The following is a 27,631-nucleotide window of genomic DNA, read 5'->3' on the forward strand; positions in this document are numbered from 1 at the left end:
CCACAAGGCATTCTGTAACTATGTCAAGAATCTAAATGGCAATGCTCAGATCTGCTCTGAGCTACAACAGAATGGCATTAAATATACTGATCCCAAGGATATTGCCAATATCCTGGCAGATCGATTCAGTGCCAACTTCACCCCCTCTCACTCCCTAAATGGCCCATCTCAATATCAATTGCCAAATTCTGGTAATAACAGCCGCACAGGTAAAAAAACACACTCTCCAAAGCTAAGAATACAGCATCCATGGGACCAGATGACATCCCGGGCTGTGTACTACATGAACTACAAAATGAACTGGCACTTCACCTAAGTGTCATGTTTAATCATACCCTCACCTCAGGCTTTGTGCCCACTGAGTGGTGCACAGCTACAGTTATCCCACTCCTAAAAAGGGGGATCTACCTTGGATCCTGGGAACTACCACCCCATCGGTCTGAAGAGCCTGATTTGCAAGGCCATGGAACATATTATCATGGAACTTATAGACAAAGACATTGGTAACCTTCAAACACTGGACCCCACCCAGTTTGGGTTTGTGAAGGGCCGATCTTATCTCCTGAACCTGATTGACTTCTTTGAATCAGTCTCCAGAGCCGTGGATGAGGGTAAAGCAGTCCACACAGCCTATCTTGACCTTGCCAAGGCCTTTGACACCATCCCCCACTCTGGAATCATAGATAAAGTTACTAAGCTGGGCATTAATCCCTACATCACTCGATGGGTTGCCAATTGGCTTACTGACAAAACTCACACTGTAAAAGTAGCTGACTCCAAATCCAGCTGCAGGCAAGTGACAAGTGGAGTACCTCAGGATTTAGTCCTGGGATCTCTCTTGTTTGGCATCTACTCTGAAGTACAGGCCAACACTAAGGTACTCTGGCTAACAAAGTTCGCAGATGACTGCAAACTGGGAGCCATTATTGAATTTGCAAATGATGTGGATACTCTACAAAAGGGCCTTACAGAAACAGATGCCTGGTGCCAGAGCCATGGGCTCAAGCTCAATGCCAAGAAATGTATAGTTATCCCCTTTTTGAAAAAACATGTACCCATGAATTACCACATAGATGGCAGTACACTAAACACCGAAAGTGTGATAAGGGACTTAGGGACACAGGTGGACAGTGATCTCACCTTCAATAACCACATCGCCACAATAGTCAGGAAATCCTTCTATGTGGTACACCTCATCACTAAGAGCTTTTAATCCAGAAAAAAGGAAGTCATTGTCCCACTGTACTAATCCCTCATTAGACCCATTATAGAATACAACACCCCATTTGGTTTGTACCTCTCAAGACATATGCAACAAATGGAAAGGCCGCAGAAATACCTCACTAAAATCATCACAGGCTTAAAGCAGATGCCCTATGCTGACCACCTTAAAAAAACTCCAGCTATACTCTTGTTGCATATCTTATACAACGAGGTGATCTCTGCTTAACCTAAAAGGCCATGTTAAACCCAGAGCTGTTGGACATGCTACACTTAAAGAAATCCCAATCCCTCAGAACCACATGCTCCAGTGATCTAAACCTTGTCATCACAATAAACAAAACATGCTGGAGGGATAGGTTCCTGACCCAGAAACTCCCCAGACTCTGGAATAGATTGCCCATACATGTCAAGCAGAGCGCCTCTTTGGCCCTCTTCAAAAGGAACCTTGATGATTGGATGGGAGAAAAGAAATTCACCATGGGGATCACGACAGTCGCCCTGCTAGACAGGGGTCCAGGGAAGTAATTATTGTGGGAAGAAATAGCCAGGGAATTGTTATCGCTAGGCTTGTATAGGCCCTGAGGCCGATAGCCTAGTACCAAACTATGAACCTATGAACTTATAAGAGCTGCCCCCACTACTGGGATAGTTAGATTCAATGTGTTCCATAATAAAGTATGATTAGACAAAATGGAATCTTTTGAATGCAACAGGAGCCTTTTGAATGCTGATATCCTTGCAGCAGCTTAGCTCTTTTCATACTGAAGTTTACTAACAAAAAACTTGCCTAGCTGATCACTGCCACAAGGTAGTAATATTAATAGAGCAAGCCCTCAAAGATTGTTCTGATATTGAAAAGTACAGGGTTGAAATTAGAACGAGAAAAATATGACATCAGTGTTATTCTTTTTTCCCATCTGCCACATGAATTTATTGGGCTCCCCTACAGTTGGTCAAGGTGAAATTCCTCAAGCCTCGTTTGCCTTCAGGAAAAAAGTTCAAGAGTTGGAATGTCAATCATTGTTTTCCACTGGAAATCTTTAGTGGTGTGATTTCTTTGTGTGATGGCAATGATTCACTTGTTTTGGGAGATTTCCTCCCTTCTTCAAGTTGGTGTGACCATGGAGTTGGTATATATAAATTTGGGGCTTGCCTCCCACATCAGGGGTGCATTGGGCAAGCTTAGCTCTTCCTGTAGCAGAGTTTCTTAATAAAACAGTTTCCTTGTCTATCCCCAGAGCAGTTATATTAGTGTACAAAACTTTCATAATCCTTGCACTTAATGTTTTCACCCTTCTGTGTTTTGAGCATTACTTTTCAGTGTTATTGATTATTGGCTTTGCGGAAGTAGACAGTTCATAACAGGACCTTTTTCCACTGGCTTATTTGTGTATTAATGTAACCCTTTGGTATTCCATGTAACCAGTGGAGGTCTGGTATTTTTAAGTCCATTTACTAATATAACATACATGCCTGTTAAAGGATAATTGCTTTGTTATAATGGTTATTCTAGGCATTATCTATATTATGCAATCTGTGTTAACACTTGTCTAGCTACTGAAATCAGCATGCATAAGTGATGCTGACAAATCTGTTAACCACAATAAAAATGTTTTTAGTTTTTTTCTCCTAATGTTATTAACCCATGTTTCATTCATTTGAATGAACAGCTATTTTGTTAATAAACTCAAGACTGGGACAAGCTCAGCTCGCTGCTGGGATACCTACGTTAAAAACATTCCATGAAAAAGCACATCTACCATAGACAAGCAAAGACAACTCACTACTGAGCTCTTCAGGGTGTTGAGCAGCTTTGTCTCTTGTAAAAAATGTAAAAATGAAATATTATTTATTTATTTATGTATGTATGTATGTATGTATTTATTTATTTATTGACATTTGATTACTGTGAAAGTCAGACTGGGTAGCTGCCCATTTTCAGTGTTGGCCCAGGGAGAAACGCTTTAAAATTTACTACTAATTTGTTTATTATTCCATTAACAGTATACATAGTTAATAAGTTGTTTACCTTTTGAAGTGGCTGCCTATTTTCAAAATGCAATGCTTAATTCCCAGACTCAAACATTTTGACAGTTTTCACAGTCCTTTACAAAATGCATGTTTTTTGGTAAAAGAAAGAAATTACTGTACCACAAAAGAAAGTATATGACATACTGAGAGAAAAGTGCACCAAACACAGCACTGTCTCAAATTAAGCTAACATATACATGCTTGTCCAACAGTCTACCAAACATATACATAATGTATATTAATAAATAAAACGTTTAAAACAGATACAATGAAGAGCATAATGCATGCTTATCAGAAGGATTAACCACAGAGAGCAGCCCGGGGACTCTGATTTCTTCAGCTGCATGCCCAACCACTTATAAAGTGACGAAAACATAAGACTCTGTAAAGAAAAATGTAATACAAAAGTGTATACAAGCACTACATGAAATATATAATGGTTGTACCTCTTAAAACTTCCTGTTAACTTGACTTTAAGTTGTTCTGTAGACCTCTATAATAGCGCGGACACATACACGCACACGCACAGAGGCACACACACCTATGCTATCATTCTCTACCTAACCCCCTCTACTGGGATCATCCTGGCAAATATACATGCACAAACATGCACACCATACACACACACACACACACACACACACACACACACACACACACACACACACACACACACACACACGCACACACACACACACACACACACACACACACACACACACACACACACACACACACACACACACACACACACACACACACACACACACACCTTCCACAACTACATCTCCATTCATCATCCCTAACCTTATCTGCAACACGGTCTCTACCATTGAATATAATGCAAGAACACTGCATTTTTGCAGTCTGCATTATCACAGCTTTTCATGCTAATTTATGCAGCTGAGTGATTCTCTGAATGATAAGGCTATTTAAATCTATTCCTGCAGGCATTTCAGGGGGAGAAAACATAGTTAATTAACTTTAGCCATTTCCTTGGAATGCCTCATTATCAATAAGTATGCCCATCAGGATAGCCCATTGTGGTGGTTTTACCAGCCATATAAATTCATTGCGGAGGGCCTGTCCCTGAATCAGAAAGGATAACTGAGAGTGGTTGGCCACTCATGTTAGGGCTTACTAATAGTGGCAAATATTTCTGTTACCCAGTCACAGTTCACTGCTTGCACTTTTAAGGGCCAAACGTAGGAAGAGCAATCTTCTGCCATGCAAACCTTTAATCTTGTTTTTTCATAAATGTGTCTATCACATTCTTGAAAGAAGTGAATAAATAACCTTGAGTGGCACACTAGCGCAGAGGTTAGTTTTGCTTCCTCACAGTGCCAGATTCTCCATTTCAGTTCTTGATCAGGATACCCTATGTCTGAAGTCTGCACATCTACCCTGTGTCCATAAGGGGTTTTGCTTGATGTTTTAGTTGCTTGCCACAACCCAAAGATGTGCTGTATGTACATTATTATTATTCCTCCAAATTGCACGTAAAGTGTATGCTATGAGAGTGAGTGCATGCATCCTATGATAGGGTGGTGCCCTGATGATGATTAGTTCCTCTCAGTCTTGTACCCAGTGAGTCCCAGAATGGGCTTCAGCTCCACCATAACCCTGAACAGGATAAAGCGGTTAATCAAAAAAAAAATTAATGAAAAAAATCATTTGTTAATTTTCTTTGTTTATGAACTTGAATTTATTCTTGTATGTGTTATTTCTTCTCTCCTATTTCAGATATGTGCCAACCTTGATGCCATGGGAATAATGTCTCCTGAGATAAATTTTGAGGAACTGCAAGAAAACGTCCCACAGCCCATAAAGAAGTATGATGTAACTGAAGAAAGACCAGAGGTAAAAATATTTACAGCTGGTAATGCACTGATCTCTAGGCTAGACAATTGTGTGATATAGTTTCAGATCAGGTTTGAGGTTGTACTAGAATTATTAGTGCTTTTATGTACTAGAAGGGAAGTGCCATATCAACAGAGTGTGCTTTCACAGATATGAGTTATAAAATAAGGTACATTTTACTATTCCTCCAGCCAGGTGCCAGGTAAAAATTAGGCTCTGGATCTTCAGTGCATTTTTCTAAAAGAGACAGGCGCTCTCCCCGCCATTTTACATAACATTGTGCGTTCCACTAATTAAAGCATGTATATGCTGTGTAAACCTAGTGATATGTATACCCACCTAAACATCTGTTCACTTTACAGTCTAAGTACTGTGGGAATAAAGCAATCTGATATTCAGTGAATGCAAGGACTATGTAAATATACACTTACCGCTTGTGTTTATTATATTATTATACTTATCATCACTATTTAATATATTGAGGTGCTATCTTCTTCCTGTATTTGGGTAAGTCATATAGAAATCTAAATGAAAAACTGCAAGAAGATTTCACTGAATTCTTTAAATAAACCAACAAAAACAAACCAACCAGAAACTCTTGAGAAGTCTACTGTGATGCTATGTGTTAACCCCTGAAAATTGTCTCAAGCTACTCCACTGCAAATCAAAGCCTTTAAGCAATATTATTTCACAGGTAAAGCAACAAAGACACTTAGGTCTTGTCATGGACTCTACAGTGTCCTTCAGTACTTTGTACCAGATAAGACTGTGTTACAGCCTCTCACATCTTCTCTCACTTGTAGCTCACAAAACAGTAGTGAAAAATGTACTCATACCTAAATTGGAATATTAATATTCCTTTGCTCTATAATCAGTATGCAACTTCTGTAAGTTGGTGTCAACTAAGTGAGTATGTTCATTCTTATTTCCGATAAATTTACCCATAACTGGCTGCTTTTGCAAAGTGCTCAAGGTCTTCCAGTAACGGCCAGAGCTACTCTTCTCTTGGTTGCATTTATTTATTGTTTTTTCATGTGAATATGATATTGCTTTATCTGTCTCAGAACTGGACTTAATTGTGAAGCTTTTCTCGTAAGGCTTCCATAAAAGGGGGTTATTACCCAGTCAGACTCTCCAAGTAAAGAAATGTTAACTAACTAACTAACTAGCTAGCTAACTAACTAAATGTATTAAAGGAAAGTCACTCTCCACTATTACAGGCAAAATTATCCTCTTGAAATCCATCCATCCATCCACAACCTATTTACCCATTTTTGTACATAGGGTCTGCGTGTCACTTCAGCAGTGACAATCATCTACAGCCAAGGTTTACACTGCCGGATGGCTAGCTCTGCTGCAGTAGTTCTTCCACACCACACACTCAAACCTATGGTCAATTTAGAGTGTCCAGTTTACCTACTGCATGTCTTTGGAGTGTGGGAGGAAACTCACATGAACACAGGGAGGGCATGCAGACTCTGCACAGAAGGCACCGGTCCCCAGCCGAGAATTGAACCACAAATTCTTTTGCTGTGAGGCAGCAACACTAACTGCTGCACTACTGTGCTGCCCCTCTTGAGATCACGAATATTTAATCAGAGAAAACGCATTCTGCTTATGCAGATCAACTTTTGATTCAGCAGTTGGTGAGAGATCTTTTGATAATAAAGGACTAGTCTGCTGCGACCCCAAATACCAGCTGAAATTCAAGACATTGAAAACTGGTATATATGCAAAGGCCCTTGAAAAATATATACATCCAGGCAACAATATGGACATCTAACATAATATATGAATACCAGTATGCAAATAACTCTTCCCTCTTGTGGTAGGAATGTAGGATACTACTCAAAAACGCATTTGAAAAACAGAGTGTTTCAAAAATGATGGAAAAATATAAGCACATTATCAAAGAGACAGTGTAAAACTGGCACACTTTAATGAATTGTATTGCAAAATTCTACCACACAAAGTCACTTATTTTAGCTTTTGAAAAAGGGAAATGTAAAATGTGTGTCCTCTTGTTTGAATTCTTAGTGTAACTAGTATGTTGGTCATGTGGTGTGGTTTTCTGTGGACTAGACAGCGTGAAAAATCACGTGTGGTGGTGGGGATTCAGAAAATTGTGTGAAGGAGTAAATCAAGTCTGAGTTTATTATAGCAATAGCCCATGCCTGGGTGTGGGTAATGCTGGATTTACACACGGTCGGTGTGGTTTGGTCACGAGGGCGAAGCCCGAGTAGCCAAACAAAAAACGTGGGTAAATTCAGCATTACCCACACCCAGGCATGGGTTATTGCTATTATACAATGACATTATTTAAGAAAAAAAAAATTACTTTTCTTAAATAATGGCATTGTATAATGCCTCCTTGCTGCCCTTCTGCAGCTGTCTGGTATTCTGCAGCAGTTCTGATGTACTGCGCATGCGTATGCTTGCGCAGTACATCAGAGCTGTGGGTGGAAGCAACAAAGAAAGCAAGATCTCCGTTGCTTTTTACAAACTGTCTCACTATGATAAAGGAGTTTAACATAACGAGACAGTTTGTAAAAAGCAACGGAGATCTTGCTTTCTCAGTTGCTTTTTTTAAAGCTTTCTCACTATGTTAAATGGGTTTAACATAGCGTGACAGCTTAAAAAAAAAGCAACGGAGATTCTCCTTTAACATAGCGAGACAGTGTGTAAAAAAAGACTTATACTAATGGAAAAAGTCCGGGCGACCGGACCTTTTTTCCATTAGTATAAGTCTGATTTACAACATGCATGCTGACCAATCAGCGTGCACGTTTTGGAATATTAATGGGGGGGTCATTGTATAATTAAAGTTTCTCAATGGTCCAGACTTGTAAAGATTTTATGGCACAGAAAACAGACATTTGCACGCAGATGCTAGTCAGCATAGGTCAGGCTGCAGTGGTTGGCAGTGTTTAGTGTTTCCTTTTCCTTATCCATCCTGCTTACCCTCAGCTTAAGTTAGTTACCCTAGTGCCTCTATACGCCCCCATCCATGCAAACAGATAATGCAGGATGGCCAGGAGCATGCTCAGTCATTCTCTTCGGTCTATCAAAGAATCAATGCAGAGAACATATACCCATATCAAGCAGGCAGTCCCATCCCCATTGTCAGTCAATAAGGATTGTAGAGTAGAAATGATAGCTGGATCCATTATCAACATGCAGTAAGTTTCATCAGTGGGACATTACTTAACTCTAAAAAAGCTCAAATAATTGCCCAACAAAGCAAGGGTGGGCTGGTTAGTCACACTCATTTATTTATTATTATTTATTTCCAGTTTGATGACTGGGGGATGTCCACTGGGCTCAGGGAGCCTGTTTTCAGTGGAGGTCCGGGGAGAAAGCTCCATGTTACAAAATTTAGATACAGATACAATATAGAAAAGAAGAACAATTTACAATTATGTTTCATGCTACAGAGCAGGTGTAATTTCTTAGGTACATGTTACCTTTAGATACAGACACAATATTATTAATGAACAATTTACAGTTACATTTCATGTTAGAGAGCAGGTGTAAATTCTTAGGTACATGGTACAAATTTAATATTTACAATATGTACATATGTGTGGTAGCCTATAGATCATAGCTAGAGAGGCTAGTAATCATAGCTGGAGAGGGTTTCAGAGGTGGAGAGAGCAGGTGTAGTTTCTTAGGTACATGGTACAAATTTAATATTTACAATATGTACATATGTGTGGTAGCCTATAGATCATAGCTAGAGAGGCTAGTAATTATAGCTGGAGAGGGTTTCAGAGGTGGAGAGAGCAGGTGTAGTTTCTTAGGTACATGGTACAAATTTAATATTTACAATATGTACATATGTGTGGTAGCCTATAGATCATAGCTAGAGAGGCTAGTAATCATAGCTGGAGAGGGGTTTAGAGCTGGAGAGAGAATTATAGGACTAGGTGGGGAGAATGCAGTTGCATTTCCTGTTAGAGTAAAGGTAGGAATGTAACTGAGATTTAAAGTTTTCAGAGTTTGCACAGGTCCTTGGAGAGGAAGGAAGAGAATTCCATTTTTTTGCTAAGGAAAAGGATAGCAGGAGTTGACCAGCACGGCGATTGGGTTTTTGGACACAGATTAGGTTTTGGTGAGCAGATCTGAGAGTTCTCTGAGGGGTGTAGGGGAGAAGGATGTTGCATAGAGCAGGGCACTTAGAGAGTTGAAAGATTAGTTTGTGGGCTGTGGTAATCTGAAGATAGTCTAGATGGTTGGAGAGTTCAAGCCAGTGTACCAAATTAAGGGCAATACAGTGATGGGAGGAGTATTTGGCTTTGGTGACAAATTTAGAAATCTTATTATAACAGACTTCCTGTTTTGAAGTGAGTGTGGCAGATAAGTTAGTTAATAGAGGAGCGTGACATGCAAATACACTAACTAACCCATTGTTACATCTTGTAAATAATGCTGGAAGAGATTTGTATGGTAATCATTTCACTGCTAGTGTTCCTTCCTATGCATGATGGACACATTAGGCACAAAATGACAGGGGATGCATTTAAAATATCAACCAACCAGAATGGTGACAGCCATGTGTTGCATTTCAGAAGGTCAAAACAGGTAAGGTCAATTTCATTCGCTACTGGCTCTTTTAGTTCTGAGACTGTGGTACAGCAGGAACTGTTTTCTGCCCTTTGCCCACTGTAGTGCAGTCTTGGAATTGGTATATATAAGTAGCAGTGGGTGTGAGAGGTGCAGGGGGGCTTGTCCCCCTGCATAAAATGTGCATTTTTATTTCTGTTCTGACCATTTGTGATTGACATTTCAGTCTTCCTCATTTCTGTCCATTGATTTACTGAATGTATCCCTCAAGGACATAATCTAATCCCATTTCACTGTGTTATTTGATTTTTTACAATGTTTTTCATATTGTATCCAGTGATACACATAGACAAGAACTGTTCTTAAATTCAATGTCACGCACTGAACAATATTACCATGTATACTATTTGACCTGACAACACCCATAAAATACAGATTTGGGGCCTCTGGTTTTTGTTTGGTTTATCTATTAAGGTGCTCCCATTACAATGAGTATTACACCTTCGAACATGGTAATGTTTGTTCATACACTGTTTATTTCAGGCTTGGGTTACTGTAGTAACCTCTGCCTCAGTATTCACGATAGTAATCTGTCCCAGTTACAGCAGATACAGGATTTTGTCACCAGAGTTTTGAATTATACTTCTTTTATTAGTCAAATTATTCCACTATATTGGGTAGGAGTTCCTTGCCATGTCAGATGTGTCTTTAAAATCTTAACGCACACACATCTACCATGTCTTTCACAATCTAGGTCCTGGTTATCACAAGGGCTTGGCAAGTCCTTATGTCATGACACCACAGGGCATCATCCGAATGTCTGATGGTCATTCCATGGACCAGGTTAGAAACATCAGACAAAGTTTCTTTTTCATATCTTGCCCCAGTCTTGTGGAACCAGCTATCATCCCTAAGTCAGGTTGATGAGTCTAAATTTTCCTTTAAGAAGTTCCTAAAGTTTGAAGTTTTTGGAGATTTTATTTAGACCCACAGAAGGGCACTTCAGCTACCCTCATATGGTTAAATTTTAAAATTTAGATTTGTTAATTTAAATTTAATTTTAGGGCATTTCATTTTTATGTATCTTGTAGTTTTATTTTATGCCTATCTTCTCATGAATCTAATGGGACTGTTTAACTGTATTTACCTTCTGGCACAGCCATACTGTAAAAGCTGGATATATCAACTGGATTAAAAACACATGAGAACACCCAGCATGATGGTGTAGGAGTAACTCCCTGATTACAGCCCAGACAAGCCCCAATTAGATTGCAGCTTGGGCATCTAACAGAGCTGATATGGAGAACTGGTATGCCTATATTTCATTAATATCTTCTGATTCTGAATCAGAAGATATTAATGAGCTATTGTGTGATAGTCCCTTGTTTAATTTTGCCGATATTACCCCAATTCATGCTATAGATCTTTTCATAATATTTCACCATCAGATAGGTTGTTTGTTAGATGAATGAGAGAAACCATTCTCATTGTACAAAAACAAAACATTATTTCTATTTCTAATTAGTCCAGAAGCCATTTTAACCAACCTTATCATATATATATATATATATAACTGAAATCTTCACCTGTCCTCAACATTTACAATTTATTTTCACAGTTTGCTTCCTCAACTAAATGCTGCTTTCATTGTAAAATATATTTGTCATAGTTAACCAACAAAAAATTAACAATCTGAAATTTCTCATGAATAACGACATTTTTTCATCAGTTATTTTCAAAAATATATAATGACATAATGATACTGTAGATATATGTCTTAAGAACATCCCATTTTGTACCAAATTACATAACCTCAAATGCATTTGCTTCCCAAAAAGTTAAAATAGTGTCTAACATTTTTGTACAGAAAGCAGGCAATAAAAGCTATTCTGCATACATTCTTCTACTATAACAAATATTAGGGTCATATTCAGACATCAGAGCTCTTAAAATCATATGATCAGAATAAATACATGGTTTCATTGATTTAGAATACACACTATGAAACAAATCACCTGATAATAAAATAATCAATTCTAGAACATAACTTAGCAACATGATTAATATATGACAGTTCTCTAGATTTTGGATTTTTTTGCACAACTTTTATCACAATTTAAAAATATGACTAATATGTGATAATTCTCTAGATTTTAGGCTTTTTACACAACACAAAGCAACGCAACTCAGCAATATGGCTAGTATGTGATAATTCTCTTGAGTTTAGATTTTTTACACATACAGCCACTGATTTAGTCATCTGCCATGATGGGTATGATAAGAATACTTTTTTGGTAGATTAATATCCAACAAAGCATTCCAATCTCATATAATTACAGTGGTATTACCCAAAGCTTGAATTAAATTACTAATATTATCTAAGAAGGCTGATAAAAATATTAAAAGGCCTGGAAGCATATAAAATGGAAATACATATAGACTGAATTTTCACAGAAACAGCAATTCCACAACCTGGGATCTGTACTTTAAATTCAACAATATCACCAGTAAAAGACTTCTTAATCATAATTAAAACACCAGTAGACTTATTCATGCCATCATTACTGAGTATATTTCTAATCCATGCATATTTTGCTTTCAAGAGCATACAGTGTTCATTACAAATGTGAGGGTCTAGCAACAAGATAATGGCGGGGATTCATGAACAGCTGTGTAGGCTTTGCTCTATGTTACGTGTTAAAGCAATGAACAACAGTGCTAATCACATGTGCTTGCTGCTCATCACACATACATGAATACAGACAAGTTTTCATAGCCAGTAATACTGTTGGAGGCCAGGAAAATGTATTAAGCAGCATGAGCTCCCACAGTAAACAAACAAACTTGCCTATGGACAAACCTGTTAAGCATGCTTGCATGAATGGCACAAAGACCTACATAAACCAAATAATACATGTTGTACACAGGCAGGGAATGCTTACTGAGTGTAATGTGCACATAAATAATACATATGAATACAGAAATAAGTAAGAGGGGATGGTAAATGACAAGGACAACTACACCACATGGGTTACCAGACTGAAAACATATACTGAGAACAATGTGCACAGAAATCAATGAGATGTCTACAGAAATATGTAAGAGGAGAGGTGAAGTTCAACAGCTGTTCAAAATCTAGTAAGATAATGGAAAAACACCATACTCATACATATTCTTATGTCAAAGAGTATCAAAAGTACAAGGTCTAGGGACATGAATTTTGTCTGTGACTTAAACAGAGTATGCAGGAGAGACAGCCATACATCCCAGGGACTGGCCCTCCTATAGGTTCATAGGCTGGTACTAGGCTATCGGCCCTAGGACCTATACAAGCGTAGCCATAACAATTCCCTGGTTATTTCTTCCCACACTATTTACTTCCCTGGACCCCTGTCTAGCAGGGTGACTGACATGATCCCCAGAGTGAATTTCCTTTCTCCCATCCAATCGTCAAGGTTCCTTTTGAAGAGGGCCAAAGAGGTGCTCTGCTTGACATGTATGGGCAGTCTATTCCAGAGTCTGGGGAGTCTCTGTGTCGGGAACCTATCCCTCCAGCATGTTTTGCTTATTGTGATGACAAGGTTTACATTCCTGGAGCATGTGGTTCTGAGGGATTGGGATTTCTTTAAGTGTAGCATGTCCAACAGCTCTGGGTTTGACATGGCCTTGTATGTTAAGCAGAGATCGCCTATGAGTAGACGATATGCGACAGAATATAGCTGGAGTTTTTAAGGCAGTCAGCATAGGGCATCATCTTTAGGCCTGTAATTCTTTTAGTGAGGTATTTCTGCGGCCTTTCCAGTTGTTGCAGATGTCTTGAGAGGTACATACCAAATGGGGCGTTATAATCTATAATGGGTCTAATGAGGGATGAGTACAGTGGGACAATGACCTCCTTTTTTCTGGATGAAAAGCCCTTAGTGATGAGGTGTGCCACATAGAAGGATTTCCTGACTGTTGTTGCGATGTGGTTATCGAAGGTGAGACCAATGTCCACCTGTGTCCCTATGTCTCTTATCACACTTTCGGTGTGTAGTGTACTGCCACCTATGTGGTAATTCATGGGTATATTTTTTTTCCCAAAGGGGATAACTATACATTTCTTAGCATTGAGCTTGCACCCATGGCTTTGGCACCAAGCATCTGTTTCTGTAAGGGCCTTTTGTAGAGTATCCACATCATTTGGGGATTCAATAGTGGCTCCCAGTTTGCAGTCATTTGCAAAATTTGTTAGCCAGAGTCCCTTAGTGTTGGCCTGTACTTCAGAGAAGTAGATGCCAAACAAGAGCAGTCCCAGGACTGAACCCTGAGGTACTCCACTTTTCACTTGTCTGGAGCTGAATTTGGAGTCAGCTACTTTTACAGTGTGGGTTCTGTCAGTATGCCAGTTGGCAACCCATCGAGTGATGTAGGGATTAATGCCCAGCTTAGTAAGTTTATCTATGATTCCAGAGTGGGGGATGGTGTCAAAGGCCTTACCAAGGTCCAGATAGGCTGTATGGACTGCCTTACCCTCATCCATGGCTCTGGAGACTGATTCAAAGAAGCCAATCAGGTTCAGAAGACAAGATCAGCCCTTCACGAACCCAAACTGGGTGGGGCCCAGTATTAGAAGGTTGCCAATGTCTTTGTTTATAAGTTCCATGATAATACGTTCCATGGCCTTGCAGATCAGGCTCGTCAGACTGATGGGACGGTAGTTCCCGGGATCCACGGTGGATCACCCCTTGTGGAGTGGGATAACTGTAGCTGTGTGCCACTCAATGGGCACTAAGCCTGAGGTGAGGGTATGATTAAACATAACACTTAGGTGAGGTGCCAGTTCATTTTGTAGTTCATGTAGTACACAGCCCAGGATGTCATCTGGTCCCATGGATGCTGTATTGTTAGCTTTGCAGAGTGCGTTTTTTACCTGTGTGGCCATTATTACCGGAATTTGGCAATCTTCTGGTATTGAGATGGGCAATTTAGGGGGTGAGAGGGGGGGGTGATGTTGGCACTGAATTGATCTGCCAGGCTATTGGCAATATCCTTGGGATCAGTATATTTAATGCCATTCTGTTGTAGCTCAGAGCAGATCTGAGCATTGCCATTTAAATTCTTGACATAGTTATAGAATGCCTTGTGGTTGTCTTTGGAATATTTGGCAATTTTATTTTTGTAACTAGCTTTGGAGGATTTTATGAGGGATCTCAGCTTCTTACTGAGGCTGGTAAGGGAGTTTTTTGCATCCTGGGATTTTTCTCTTTTCTGCAACAGTTTCTTCCTTTTGTTGTAAAGTTTGTTTATGGCAGGGGACCACCAGATTGGCTTCCTTTTTTTGGAGGAGAGCATCTTGGTTCTATTTGGGATGGCACGATTCATGCATGAGTGGATGTGCTCGTACAGTGCCTTAGTGTAGGACTCAGCAGTCACATTTTCAGTTCTATCTGCATGAGTGCCATGAAGTTTGTCACTTCTGACTTGAGTAGCATGAAGTTGGCTTTGGAGAAGTTTTTTATGGAGGTTTCCTTACTGGGGGTGGGGTGGGGGGGATGGGATGTGGATGTTTAGGGTGATTAGCTTATGGTCTGACCTGACCAACGAGGGGGTGACCATAGGTGTGGAGCATCGATTTCTCATGTTGGTAATGACCAGGTCTAGGATATTGGAGCCCCTGGTGGGACTATGGATTAATAAACAAAAGTCAAGCACCTTGAATCCAAATAGGTGGCAACAGGCTTTAATGACAAGTCCACAATAGTACAAATAAATACACAATAAATCCACAACAGCACAAGGAGTATTAAAATACTCCTTGTGCTGTTGTGGATTTATTGTGTGTTTATTTGTACTATTGTGGACTTTGTCATTAAAGCCTGTTGCCACCTATTTGGATTCAAGGTGCTTGACTTTTGTTTATTGGTTTTATACTAGCACCGTCTGTCTTTTTGTGGGACTATGGATTAGTTGATCCAGGGCATTGGAATTTATGAATTCCAAGAACCGTTGGGCAAAGGTGTTGGTACATGAGTAGTTTTCCCAGTTAATGGCAGGGTAGTTTAAATCACCCAGTATTAGGGTGTTTGGTTGTATCTTAATATTTTCCAGTATGTTTAGAAAAGTGTAGTGAGAATCTTGGGCATGGTGGGGGATCTGTAGCAAGCTACAGTTTGGATTGCAGTCTTACCTAGTGTTAGTTGCACCTGGAGAATTTCAGACACATTGTGTTGGGCAACTAGCCTGGTGGTGTGAATATCCTTGGTGAATATGGACACTCCTCCACCTTTAGTGTTTCAGTCCTGGTTTGGTGGCCGAAAAGTGTGGTAAGAGTTGTAGCCTGGTATTGCAGGAACAGTCTTCCCATCCATGTGAAGCTGAGTTTGTCTATTTCACAGTTTAAGTACAACCTAGATCAGTGGATGGGGAATAAGAAATTTACACTGGGCCTGGCATCCATGTGCCTTATGGACAGAGGTAGCTTATAAATGCCTGGCCCTAAATGTCCTATGTGGATACAAGACATCATTATTAATTTGAGAAAACTTGGCTAGGCTGAGAAAGACCCCCTGGGTCATTAGCCCAGTAACAGTCTATGAATCTATGAATCTATGTGAATGTGCTTAAGTCACAAAGACAATATTGTAATAATAAAGGTTTGTATATATGCCATACTTATTAATGGTGGTCACACTTCCCAAGCAAATATAGGTAAATAAAAACAGACATGATATAGGATGTGAAAGTTACACAAATTAATATTGTAAGAGAGAAGAATGACATGATATATAAATGTCATTGACAAGCTCAGTTGAAATGACAGTTTGTTAGGACAGTATATATGTTATGGGATATTTGCACAGCATGCAATCCATCAATATAACATGTTGGAAAATAGTAATGACTGAAAAGCCATAATCTCCTTTTGCAAGAATCAAACCCATCCTATTGCTGTTAATACTGACTTGTGTATTAAGTGTGTACACCACAGAAATAGCCCTAACACATGAGATGATCACCCTTGAAGGGAATTATGCACTTCAATATTGTAATAGTTATGCATCACGTATATAGGTGTGTGTAGTGTTACAAATGTGGGAACAGAATGTGACATACATAATAACCCTTGCACAAGTCACTCCTGCCTGACACAGTTATTGTGCAGAAAGATAAGAATGGATGCAACCACACTATGATGCAGTCTATTCCCCAGAACTGTGTATTGTTAGCATCTGCCACAGGAGGTGGCAATGGGTATTGTCACCAACAAATGAAATGAACATGTGAATTAGCCCTGATAATGAATGTCTGATGCAATTACGTGAGTTTGCTCATGTGCACACAATTGTGATTCATAGAGTCATAGAGTCATAGTTGTTTACAAGGCTAATGACCACAAAGGCCTTTTTAAGCCTAGCCATGCATCCCAAATCACTGACCAGTTCTGGTACCCTTGATAACTGGAAGCAGGGGCTTGGCAGGTGAAACATTTACAAGCAGAGGCCTGGGTGATGAACCATTTACAGGCTGCCTGTGTCCATTAGAGAAATAGGTGCCAAGCCAGGCATAAATCTCCTGTTCTCCATCCAACTGTCGAAATTACCTACTTAAAGGAAAATTCTCTGAAGTCTGCTTGGGGTATAAAATACCTATGCAAAAACTTCCAGTCAGAAATTACAATTACTTTGTCACATATTTAGGAGCCATACAGATGTTCTCTCATTGTTCCTTTGTAAACTGCCTTTCAGTCTTTCTTCCCACTTTTCTAGATTCCTTTGTTCGATTCTTATAAGCAACAAGTATTTTATATGCTCTACTAATTTATCCATGTTGAACAGCAGATTCTGTTCTAGGCTTGATTAAAAACTCTACCAGAGCTGTTCTTTCAAGTAGGACTCCCCTGTCTCCCTTTCTTTGCCTATATTCTAACAACCACCTGTGGTAGGGAAAGCAATCTCAATCTGCAGCCCAAACTTCTGCTTGGCCTCATCCCACTCTTTTACCTCTCCCTCTCTAATTGTTTGCTGTAAATACTTTGGTTCCTTGACCAGCTTTCTCCATTGAACTCCAGCTTGCCTCTTATCTATGTACCTACTTGCAGTCATTCCTATTGGCAACATCTCTTTTCTCCATTCCACATTTGGCTCAATACTTCGAATACATTCTGCTATTTATGGATATAATATTCAGTATGGCTGTTGTTATTCTCCTTAAAGATCTGCAGCCAAAGCTCTACTCGCTCATTTTTTAACTTCTTCCTGTTTTTTTATCATCCATCTCTACTTCGATTTTGTAACCTTATGCTTGTGTTATGCATGTAAGCCTTAACTGTGTAGCACTAAAGTATCCATTCAAATCATTTAATCCTAGACTACCGCGATCAATGGGAAGAATCAACGTATCCTACTTAACTTGTGCCCTCTTCCTCTCCCAAATAATTTCAGTCAATTGTGTTTTAGATCATCCACAACTTTTCCTCTCGTTGATGCAAATATCTCAAATCTGTATGTAAAACTGGAAGGATTAAAACATTTTTATTACTGGTATCTTGCCATCTATATCCATAATCAACAGCTTCTCGTTTCTTAGTTTTTGTATTATCTTGTTGTCTTGTCCCACATATCCTTAGCTGACATAATTCTTTTTAATCCATACATCTAAATACTATATTTAATCATGTCCTTGTAAACATGGCTATCACTGAACCAATTTATATATGGGTACATAATTTACTGGTACAGCCTTTGTTTTATCAACTTTATATCCCGAAAAGACTTGAAATTGTTTCAAAGTATTCTGTATTTATCAAGTAAAGAGTAATATCACCTACAAACAAAGCTGACTTTTCTTAATTACTATACCATTTATACCACAAATTTGTAAGACTCTATTTTCTTTGCCAGTGGCTCTAAGTATAAGCAAAATAACAAACAGGAAGGAGGATATCCCTTGCCTGGTCCTATTTTCAAACAGAGCTTGTCTGAGAGGACTCACCCCAACTTAATTCTTGCTTCCAACCTTTCAGATACCCTCCCAATTAACTCTTTTATTCTATGAAGGAATGCAAATGCTTCTGTGGCCCTACTCAAAATTCCAGTTGACTGTATCAAATGCTTTCTCTGCATCAAGACTCATCAACAATAGTGGTATTTTCTTACATTCCGCTTCCCTCTGGATCATCATTATTTTATTAATGTTGTCAAATGTTTGTTCCCCTCTACAAAACCACTTTAATCCATATCTTTTAATTTTGGCAACACCTTTGCCATTCATTTAGCTAGTATAAACACGTTCTAGTCATTATTTAAATGTAAATGCTTTTATTGGAAGATGGATTTGAATGGTTCTTGCCTGTTTGGGTAATACAGACAACACAGCTTTTTTTCTAAAATGTTGGTGCCCCCCCTTAAAATACCACTGAAGAAAGCTAACTGCTGAAACCGGTTTGGTTTACAATAAATCAGTTCTTTTGCTATACACACTCAGGGTGCTGGATTTTGTTTGCAGTATTTAAAATACTGTTTATCAGAATCTTCTAAGTCTTTATCATTTTCTTCCCTCCTAGCTTCCAAACTTCCTTAAAAATACCACCTGCTCCTCCCTGTTGATCAATTATACATCATTTTTATCTCTTCCTATCTTAGTTGTTTTATATCAATGTTCTGTGGTAAAGGAAGGTTTCTCTGTACATCTCTATGCATATCACCCAAGAACTGGAGCACACTCGTACACTACAGGAATCAATGCATGTGCCAAAGTAACACTTTCACAATGACATTGGCAGAACAAATGTCTACTGCCATGAAATCCAGAACTACATTCACATGTGTTTATGCAACATATCAACGAATACAACTGACAAAATGTAATGGTTGTTGTGTGACATCAGTATGTTCACATATCGAACCCTATACTAGAATTAAACATCAAGCTGTACAACTCCTCCAAATAACAATATGGCTATTAATCACATTTGCCACAGTGGAACTATTATTACAGCTGTTGAACTTCACCTATGTGAAGACATTCAATCAGCTATACTGTATTTGCCCATAATTATTATCATCTAAAATCGATGGGGGAAGGCCTCCACCACTCTATACATACAAAGTATAATGGAGGGATGTCTTTTTATGCAGAACAGTTAAGGACACAAATCCTCACAGTCACTTAATGCTGGTTTGGAGCACTTCCTTAAACATTGATCAAAATCAGCACCATAGTGGGATCAATGAATGTGCCATGGTATAAGTGCATCATCAATTGTCATATATGTGGTTATGTGAAAGCATTACATCATGTGTCTGAATAAAGGAATATGTGTCCCTGTAATTACTCAGAAAGAATCTTACTATATGTCAGACAATGTTGCCTGATGCTAGGTATACCCAAACACACCTGTAGCCCCCTGCTGTTGTCACTGTGATGGTAGAACAACAATTATGTCCAATGTTGTTATAATCCCATATTGGAACATATGCCTCACGTATGCAACAACATAGATTATATCATCTCATGTCCTCAGTCCTGAGGAGGTGCTACACTACAATTGTGACGGAATGACAGTCTGTTCAAATGACAAGCATCAGTCTTCAATACAGCTTTTCCAAAGGAAATGTGGACTGAACACTTGTAACAGGAAGCAACATCTACACATGAACATAGCACATCTGGGTGACAACACTGTTAACAACATGTACAATGATCATAAGCACTGACATCAGGATTTGTGGTATATGGCTAACATAACAGGCGTATGAAGATATGCTGAAACACAAGCACAACTATAGATTTATTTGATGAGTGTGACACTTCACATTTCAATGGATGACAAAAAGTGGTTGCAGAGCACAAGCACACGGTATAGATATACCTCATACATGTATATGCAGCATTTGCTGCATAGTAAGGCGAGGAAACACAGATGACAGTCATTCCTGTATTTGAACTCCCTACCAATTGATTGACAGACTCTACACACAAGTGTATTATATGCATGCAGCACAGGAGAAGTCTGATTACATGTGAGCTACTCAGCATCTCTGAAAGAATGACATCAGCTGCATCATGCAAAGGAGATGGTTGTGCAAAAAGTACACCTATGGCTATGTGGACTTCTAAATGTTGTCAAGACTAAGAGGGCTAATGCACTCCAGCATCCATTTGCATTCACACACACACACACACACACACACACACACACACACACACACACACACACACACACACACACACACACACACACAAAATCAGGAGAGTCACACTGCTGTATTTGAACTTTTCACCTATTGACACACTCTACATACAAGTATATATGCACATGCCAGAGGAAAGGCCCGACTTTAGTAGTGTGAGAGTGTATTACTGAAATGATGACCTCATCAGTGTGTTGCAGACAGCATACATAAGTGGACAGAGTGAAAAGTGGATGTGGGATTGATATGACCATGTAAACGTGTCTTATGAGTGGGAATCAAATGAGCACAGCTTTTGAATTAATCCTCCAGGGATGCAATGGCCCCACCATCACACACATACAAATTGATTGCTGTGAGTTTAGAAGTTTAGACACCCCCTACCTATCTAGTTATGCAATCTAGAGGACACAGTACTTAACACAAGTGTCACAACAGAAGTCTGAATGCAGTAGTGTGAAAGTGCACTTTATAGAGGATGACATCAGTATTGTGTTGCTAAGAAGATGATGCTGGGAGTCTGACACTGATGTGTACTCACCCTGTGGTGTAAAATTAACTTCCGGCTACTCTTTTACTGAGGTCAGCAGCAGGCAGTGTCATATTTACACAACTCCATATACACACAGACACACAAGTTAACTGCTGTGAGATTAGAACCCCCTATCTATCTAGCTCTGCAATCTAGAGTCAAAGTACTTAATGCAAGCCCCACTGCAGAGTCTGAGTTTTATAGTGCAAGACTAAACTTTCTAGAGGATGACATCAATGTGGTCTTGCAGAGACAATGATGTTGGTAGAATGAGCTGACACTGATATGGACATACCCTGCAGGGTAAAATTAATTCCACGCTACTGTTTTATTGAGGTCCGTTCTAGCTAATGTCATTGACTACCATTAGATTAGAAACCCCTACCTTTTTAGCTGTGAAATCTAGAGGACACAGTGCTTAGTACTTAATGCAACCATAAATGCAGACGTCTGACTTTGATAGTGAGACTACACTTTCTAGAGGATGACATAAGTATGGTATTGCAGAGAAAATTATGTTGGGAGAAGGGTATGGCATTGATGTGGACATAGCCAGCAGTGTAAAATTAATTCCATGCTAATTTATTGAGGCTGTCAGTACGTATGGTTATATTTACACAACTCCATGCTTACTTAAATTCACTGCCATGAGATTAGAACCCTATACCCATCTAGAAGACACAGCACTTAATGCAAATGTCACTGTAGAAATCTGACTTTTATAGTGTGTGAGTGCACTTTATTGAGGATGACATCAGCATTGTGTTGTAGAGAAAATGATATTGGGAGGAGGGTCTGACAGTGATGTGGCTTCACCTTGCAGTGTAAAATGAATTCTAGGCTACTGCTTTATTGACACTATAAGTACATAAGGTCATGTTTACAAAACTCTATACACACACACACACACACATACACACACACACACACACACACACACACACACACACACACACACACACACACACACACACACACACACACACACTGACTGTTGTCAGACTAGATCTCCCTATCTAGCTATACAATCAAGAGGACATAGTACTTAATGCAAGGACCATCACAGGCATCTAACTTTTATACTGTGACAGTGCAGTGTATCTAGGATTTGCTTCTCATTCTGTGTCAGAGATGATATTGTGATATTGAATATTTTGTGCAAATCTATATTTGAGGATATGATGGAGCAAGTGCAATGTTAGGATGAATAATACATACATACATACATACATACTGCTGACCTGTATCAGCTATGCTTTCATTAATGTATACTGCAGAACTGAGAGTGACATGTATCTACCTGTCTTGTGTAAATGAGACACACAGACTTGTGAAATACAGGGTGGACAATGAATCATTCATGGATCATCATGTTATAATGATGATATTTAAACCTTAATGAGTGGTACTGATTTTAGCAATGATATATACCCATGCATGGTCAAAGTGGACTGTCAGTACTAAGCAATACTTAATGCCCCAATGCAGGAGGGATAAAAATTATGTTTTACATGCTTGAAGGCTGCATGTGGTTGTATATCATTTGTAAGTGTCAGCGCTGCAGTGCTGACCCAACTGTCCAGAGTGAAGTGGTCAGTTAACCTCACAGGTCACCTCATTTCACATGAGTATGTTAAACAATTTTCATGTAATAAAGTAATATAATCCAGTAGCAATACTTCTTTTTGTTCCAAATATCTTCCTAAAATGGAATGCTGAGAAATATATTTGTATGGATATTAACAAAGTGTTTTAATGCATGTGTGATTATACTTTGATTTTTTGAACAGGGACTATGAAGTAACAGTGTTTAGTGGTGTTCAATGGAGGTCTGCAAGTTGTATTATACCTTTCTATGTTAGCTCCAAAACACAGTTCAAAAATGAAGCTGTTCTTGCCTTCTCCATTTGTGCAACAGTACTCAGTGAGCAAGTAGAGTTCTCTGCTGAAGGAAAAAGTGAAAAACTTAAATTTGATTTGCCTTCTACAGGGCGCACAAACTTAGTGGTGATGCATCACTGTCAGCGCTCCACCTGTTAACCTAGCTTTCTCTGTCGCACAGGGTGTAAAGTCTCTGAGATAAGTAAAAAAGCTGTGTTTGACTCCTGTGAGCAGGTCATTTTGCAAATCTTATCAGAATGTGATTATTATAGTGACGTTTTATTATGACTTTAAGAATACCTAGGAATGACTATTTTAAATATGTTGTCTGGCCAAATTGTGTGTGCAATACATATTGAAATAATCTATTATACCTACTACATACAAGACATGCTTTAAGGGAAATCACAAGTTAACTGGATGTACATTGTGGTGTATGGCAAACACCACATTTTGCAATAACACCTGCAATGACATTTAGCAATCACACAGTACATTTGCTCATTGCCAGTCCTCATTCAAATGCCAGTGACTACAACTGATCAAACAGAAGGAGCTTAGGCAGATGCATAGACAACTCATTCACAGGAAGGACATTTATAAAAACAATAAGTAAAAGTTTTACTTAATGTTGGATTCAAACTGTTGTCAAATTGAAAAATTAAATTTATAGACTTGATAATTATCTGTACACCCCAACAGGGAAATCATGTTTCAACATCTCAAAATCACAGCTTTGAAGGCACAGTAATAATGTATTCTGCCACTGGAAGATGTAGGCTTTATTCTGCAGCAAAGTACTGTCAGTCTGAAAATGTAATACCATTACATTTATATGCATCAGTGTAATGAACAGTCAACAGTACAAAGGGGTGAGAGAGAAGGGGTGAAGACAGATATAGATTTACAGACTCCTGTGAAAGGGTGGTGTTATGGGTCATTAATATAAATCTTTATGGTGTGTCCTCAGTATTCCCTGTCATGCTCTGTATCAGTAATTCACAGATTTGGGGATCAAGAAGCTATAGGATAGTCAAAACCTGATGAAGACAGGAGGAGAATAAGGCTGGTTTACTAAAGCTTCTTTATGGTCATGCTTGCATTGACAAATGCTTATTTGGACAAAAAGTAAGATATGTGTCATGAAATGTATCATAGAAGTACAACATTGCAGTATGAAATAAAGTGGCATCCATCTGGAATTGAGCCCTTAATGCTATGGTCAAAAAATGAATCTTCAGACAACTGATTTATGTCAACACTCCACAGAGGCTGTTATACTTGGCTACATCCAATATCTAAACAATTGTGATAGTAACTGTTGCCAGTAATTTCCTGTAGTCTACCGTTACTCTGTATTCTAATAGCACAGCTTGTGTAAGCACTTTTGCATAAGGATAACTGAACTACTGTGGGTGATGGCAACAAGTGACAAGTTTTGCCAAAGGATATGAACAGCCATTCACCATCACTCAGCATCGGTGTCTGAAACTAATGCCTGCATACATGCTGAGAGAAAACAGTGAAGGCTTTCTTATGGGCCATTTCTGGCCATGTGTTTTGTGTATGATTCTATTTTTACCAGATTAAACATGTGAAGATGGGGTTTACAGGAAAGTGATGAAATGGGGGGGTAAGTAGACGGCAGTACACGGGAGAGAACTGAGGAATTAGCAGGAAGGTAATGGGAAAGGACCATAGCTATCCACTTCTTCATAACATAAATGTAGAATTGTAGCCAGAATATGCTGAATTTGGACTGTCACCACACCAAGACTATGTGATAACAACAGAATAATGTTGTACAGTCAACTGTACCAAATCAAGTGTGTCAGGAAGACACACAAGTGAAGTGCAGAGCTATATGTGTATTGTTATTTTTTGTGAGACAGCTGCCCATTTTATACTTTTTTTTTTCTTCCAGAGAGAGAGGAATGTTGAGGAAGGTGATTAGGAATGTGAGGGTCAGGTAGGAAGGTTAGGTGAGGAAGCAGGCATAGACATACAGGACAAACCAGACAGACAAGGATGGTGATGGACACAAATGGTTGGAGGACACCATGATTGGGGACACTGGAGGTGCACCCACTTCAAGCTTGAGAACAGTGAGACTGTAGTCCTCACCATCAGCACTCTCATCACTGTTGCCTATCTCAGTTTTTTGTGTCTGTGCTTGGTGCGGCACCATCTTGGCAATGTGATGAAACACCGAGGTTCCTTTACATTATACCTTCCACCATCCCTGTCAGCTCTTGGTGGCTAACAAAATCACTGCTTCCACTAAGATAACTCCTGGGGGGGTACCAATGCATCAGCTGTCAGGGCAGAAGTACATGATGTGGATGGAGTAGGTAGGGCATGGGCTTTGCAGGCAGCTGTGACAACTCTGGACCCTGAAGTGCTGGGTGTCAGTGCTGCAACCTGTGGAGGGATAGATGGCTGATCCACGGTGGTTGGTCTACCTCTCTGGGCTGCATATTAGATTTTGTAAGCAGAAATACGACAGAATATTTTTAAGCCATGTAAATATCCCCCCCCCAAAAAAAAAAAGAAAAGAAAAAAGAGAGAAGGGGTGGGGTGAGACAAAAACGAGAGAGAGAATTATATCCATAGCATATCACATGACTATACAATTTCAGAAAATAAACAGCTATGATTATACACCTTTGTCACATCCAGGTATAATGAGAATGTCTTACTCTGTTGTACATTAATCAACTGCATTGATATGATATCATAAATATAACTATTTATTACAATGTTGCCATATTGCATACAAGACCTGATGCATATGTAACCCGTACCTCTGTGAGGCAAGTTAACCTCTCTTGGTGCACCTCACAGTTGGCTGTAATGTCTTCAGCAGCTATAAAATGCAGAAGAAGAGAAGAAGAGGCATGAAAGCATATTGAATAAGAGTCTTGGCTGGGTACTGTATTCTATATCATCTAGTACAGATGGGCCAGTATACTTACACAACTGAGGGATGTCAGCAGTTCTAAACTTATCCACCCATTCTCTAAGGAGGTCCTTCTTACTCTGTTTCAGATCACTACAGTGGTGATGATAACTCTGTCCAGTGCATGGGATGCCATCTGCACTGGAGACAGCCCAATTCTCAGTCTTATACTGAGACCCAGTATAGTCCCAACACAGCAACCTATGGCTGTAGAACTTCATGAGGAGTGCCACACAAATCCTGGCCTCTTCAACACTCCACCTCTGTGATCTAAATTTAGCACCATCGTTTTCCACACCAGTCATGTCTGCAGAAGTCAAACAGCAACTCTCTGTCTGAGTTAGCGCCAAATTACAATCTTGCGTTTAACAGCTACCATGCAAGCACACATAACTATGCCAACTGCATGTGTGCATTGGAAAGCACAGAGGCATCTGCAACCAAAGAGGACGGTATTTCTTCAAACAGCAATGAAGGTCTGAAACATGGCAGTGAGGTTTGCCATGTGTATTGGTCAAACACTTCATCCTTTTTCAGATGGTTATCACTGACAGGCTCAAATGGCTTTGATTGTTATCCTTGGTGTTTTGCAGGTTAAATAGGATGATGCAGCACATAACTTTCTGGAATTACACACTGTAAAAAGATATTTGACCAATGTGGGAATTAAATCTGAGGAAGAAATAATGCATAAATGTCAATCAAGGTGACTATTTGTCAGAGCAATAGAACTCCCTTTCAAGCATGCTCATTAAAACTGCATTCGGTAAGAATGGAGACAGACATTAGATAGGCCTGTATACGTGTGACTTTAGGAAATCTTGTGAAATGCATTCCCCTGAAAGAGTCATTATCACCATTTGTGAATTATGTCAGATGGCTGGACTTTCATGAACTGATTAATACACATTGGGGTATGATACGTACATACATACTTCACTACACATACTGTCCTAAACACAGAAATGGGCTATGTGAGGAGAGAAATTGATTTTAACTTAAGTATTCTGCCCATCATAGATATGCAAGTGCATTGTTAACTCATTACCCTAATTATCCTGCTTAAACAATTACATGGACATTCAACTGTGTTTCATAAGTAAATCACTTATGAGATATGCTACTTAGAAAATGTTATCTGTCAAAGCATTAATGACACATTTCTTGAAATGAACATAATTAGTCATTTGTATGTAGTATTACTTTCTAATCAAAATATTGGATTTTGACACCCTTTTATAAAAAAAAAACATTATCTGGATTTAAACCACGGATCACCTGTGTTCTATCACTAAAGTCAGTGCACTTACACCTTGTGCCACAAAGACAGCTGCACAGCAAATGGATGTTCTCCCTTCAATACCGTCCAGAGTGCTGATGTCCACACATTGCCACTATCCTATTTAT

At 39.2% G+C, this 27,631-nt stretch overlaps 1 protein-coding gene across 1 annotated transcript in view; it reads left to right on the forward strand.

The window, feature by feature from the left end:
• Nucleotides 1-27,631, forward strand: part of DHX58 (DExH-box helicase 58) — a 409,135-nt gene that overhangs the window by 124,622 nt on the left and 256,882 nt on the right. The window contains exon 5 of the mRNA XM_044054731.1: nt 4,999-5,115. Within this exon, the coding sequence (XP_043910666.1) occupies nt 4,999-5,115 (117 nt within the window). The remainder of the gene's footprint in view (nt 1-4,998; nt 5,116-27,631) is intronic.

Source organism: Protopterus annectens, chromosome 13.part0, assembly GCF_019279795.1.
Source record: "Protopterus annectens isolate FY-2018-M chromosome 13.part0, PAN1.0, whole genome shotgun sequence".
In the NCBI taxonomy this organism is placed as follows: Eukaryota; Metazoa; Chordata; order Ceratodontiformes; family Protopteridae; genus Protopterus; species Protopterus annectens.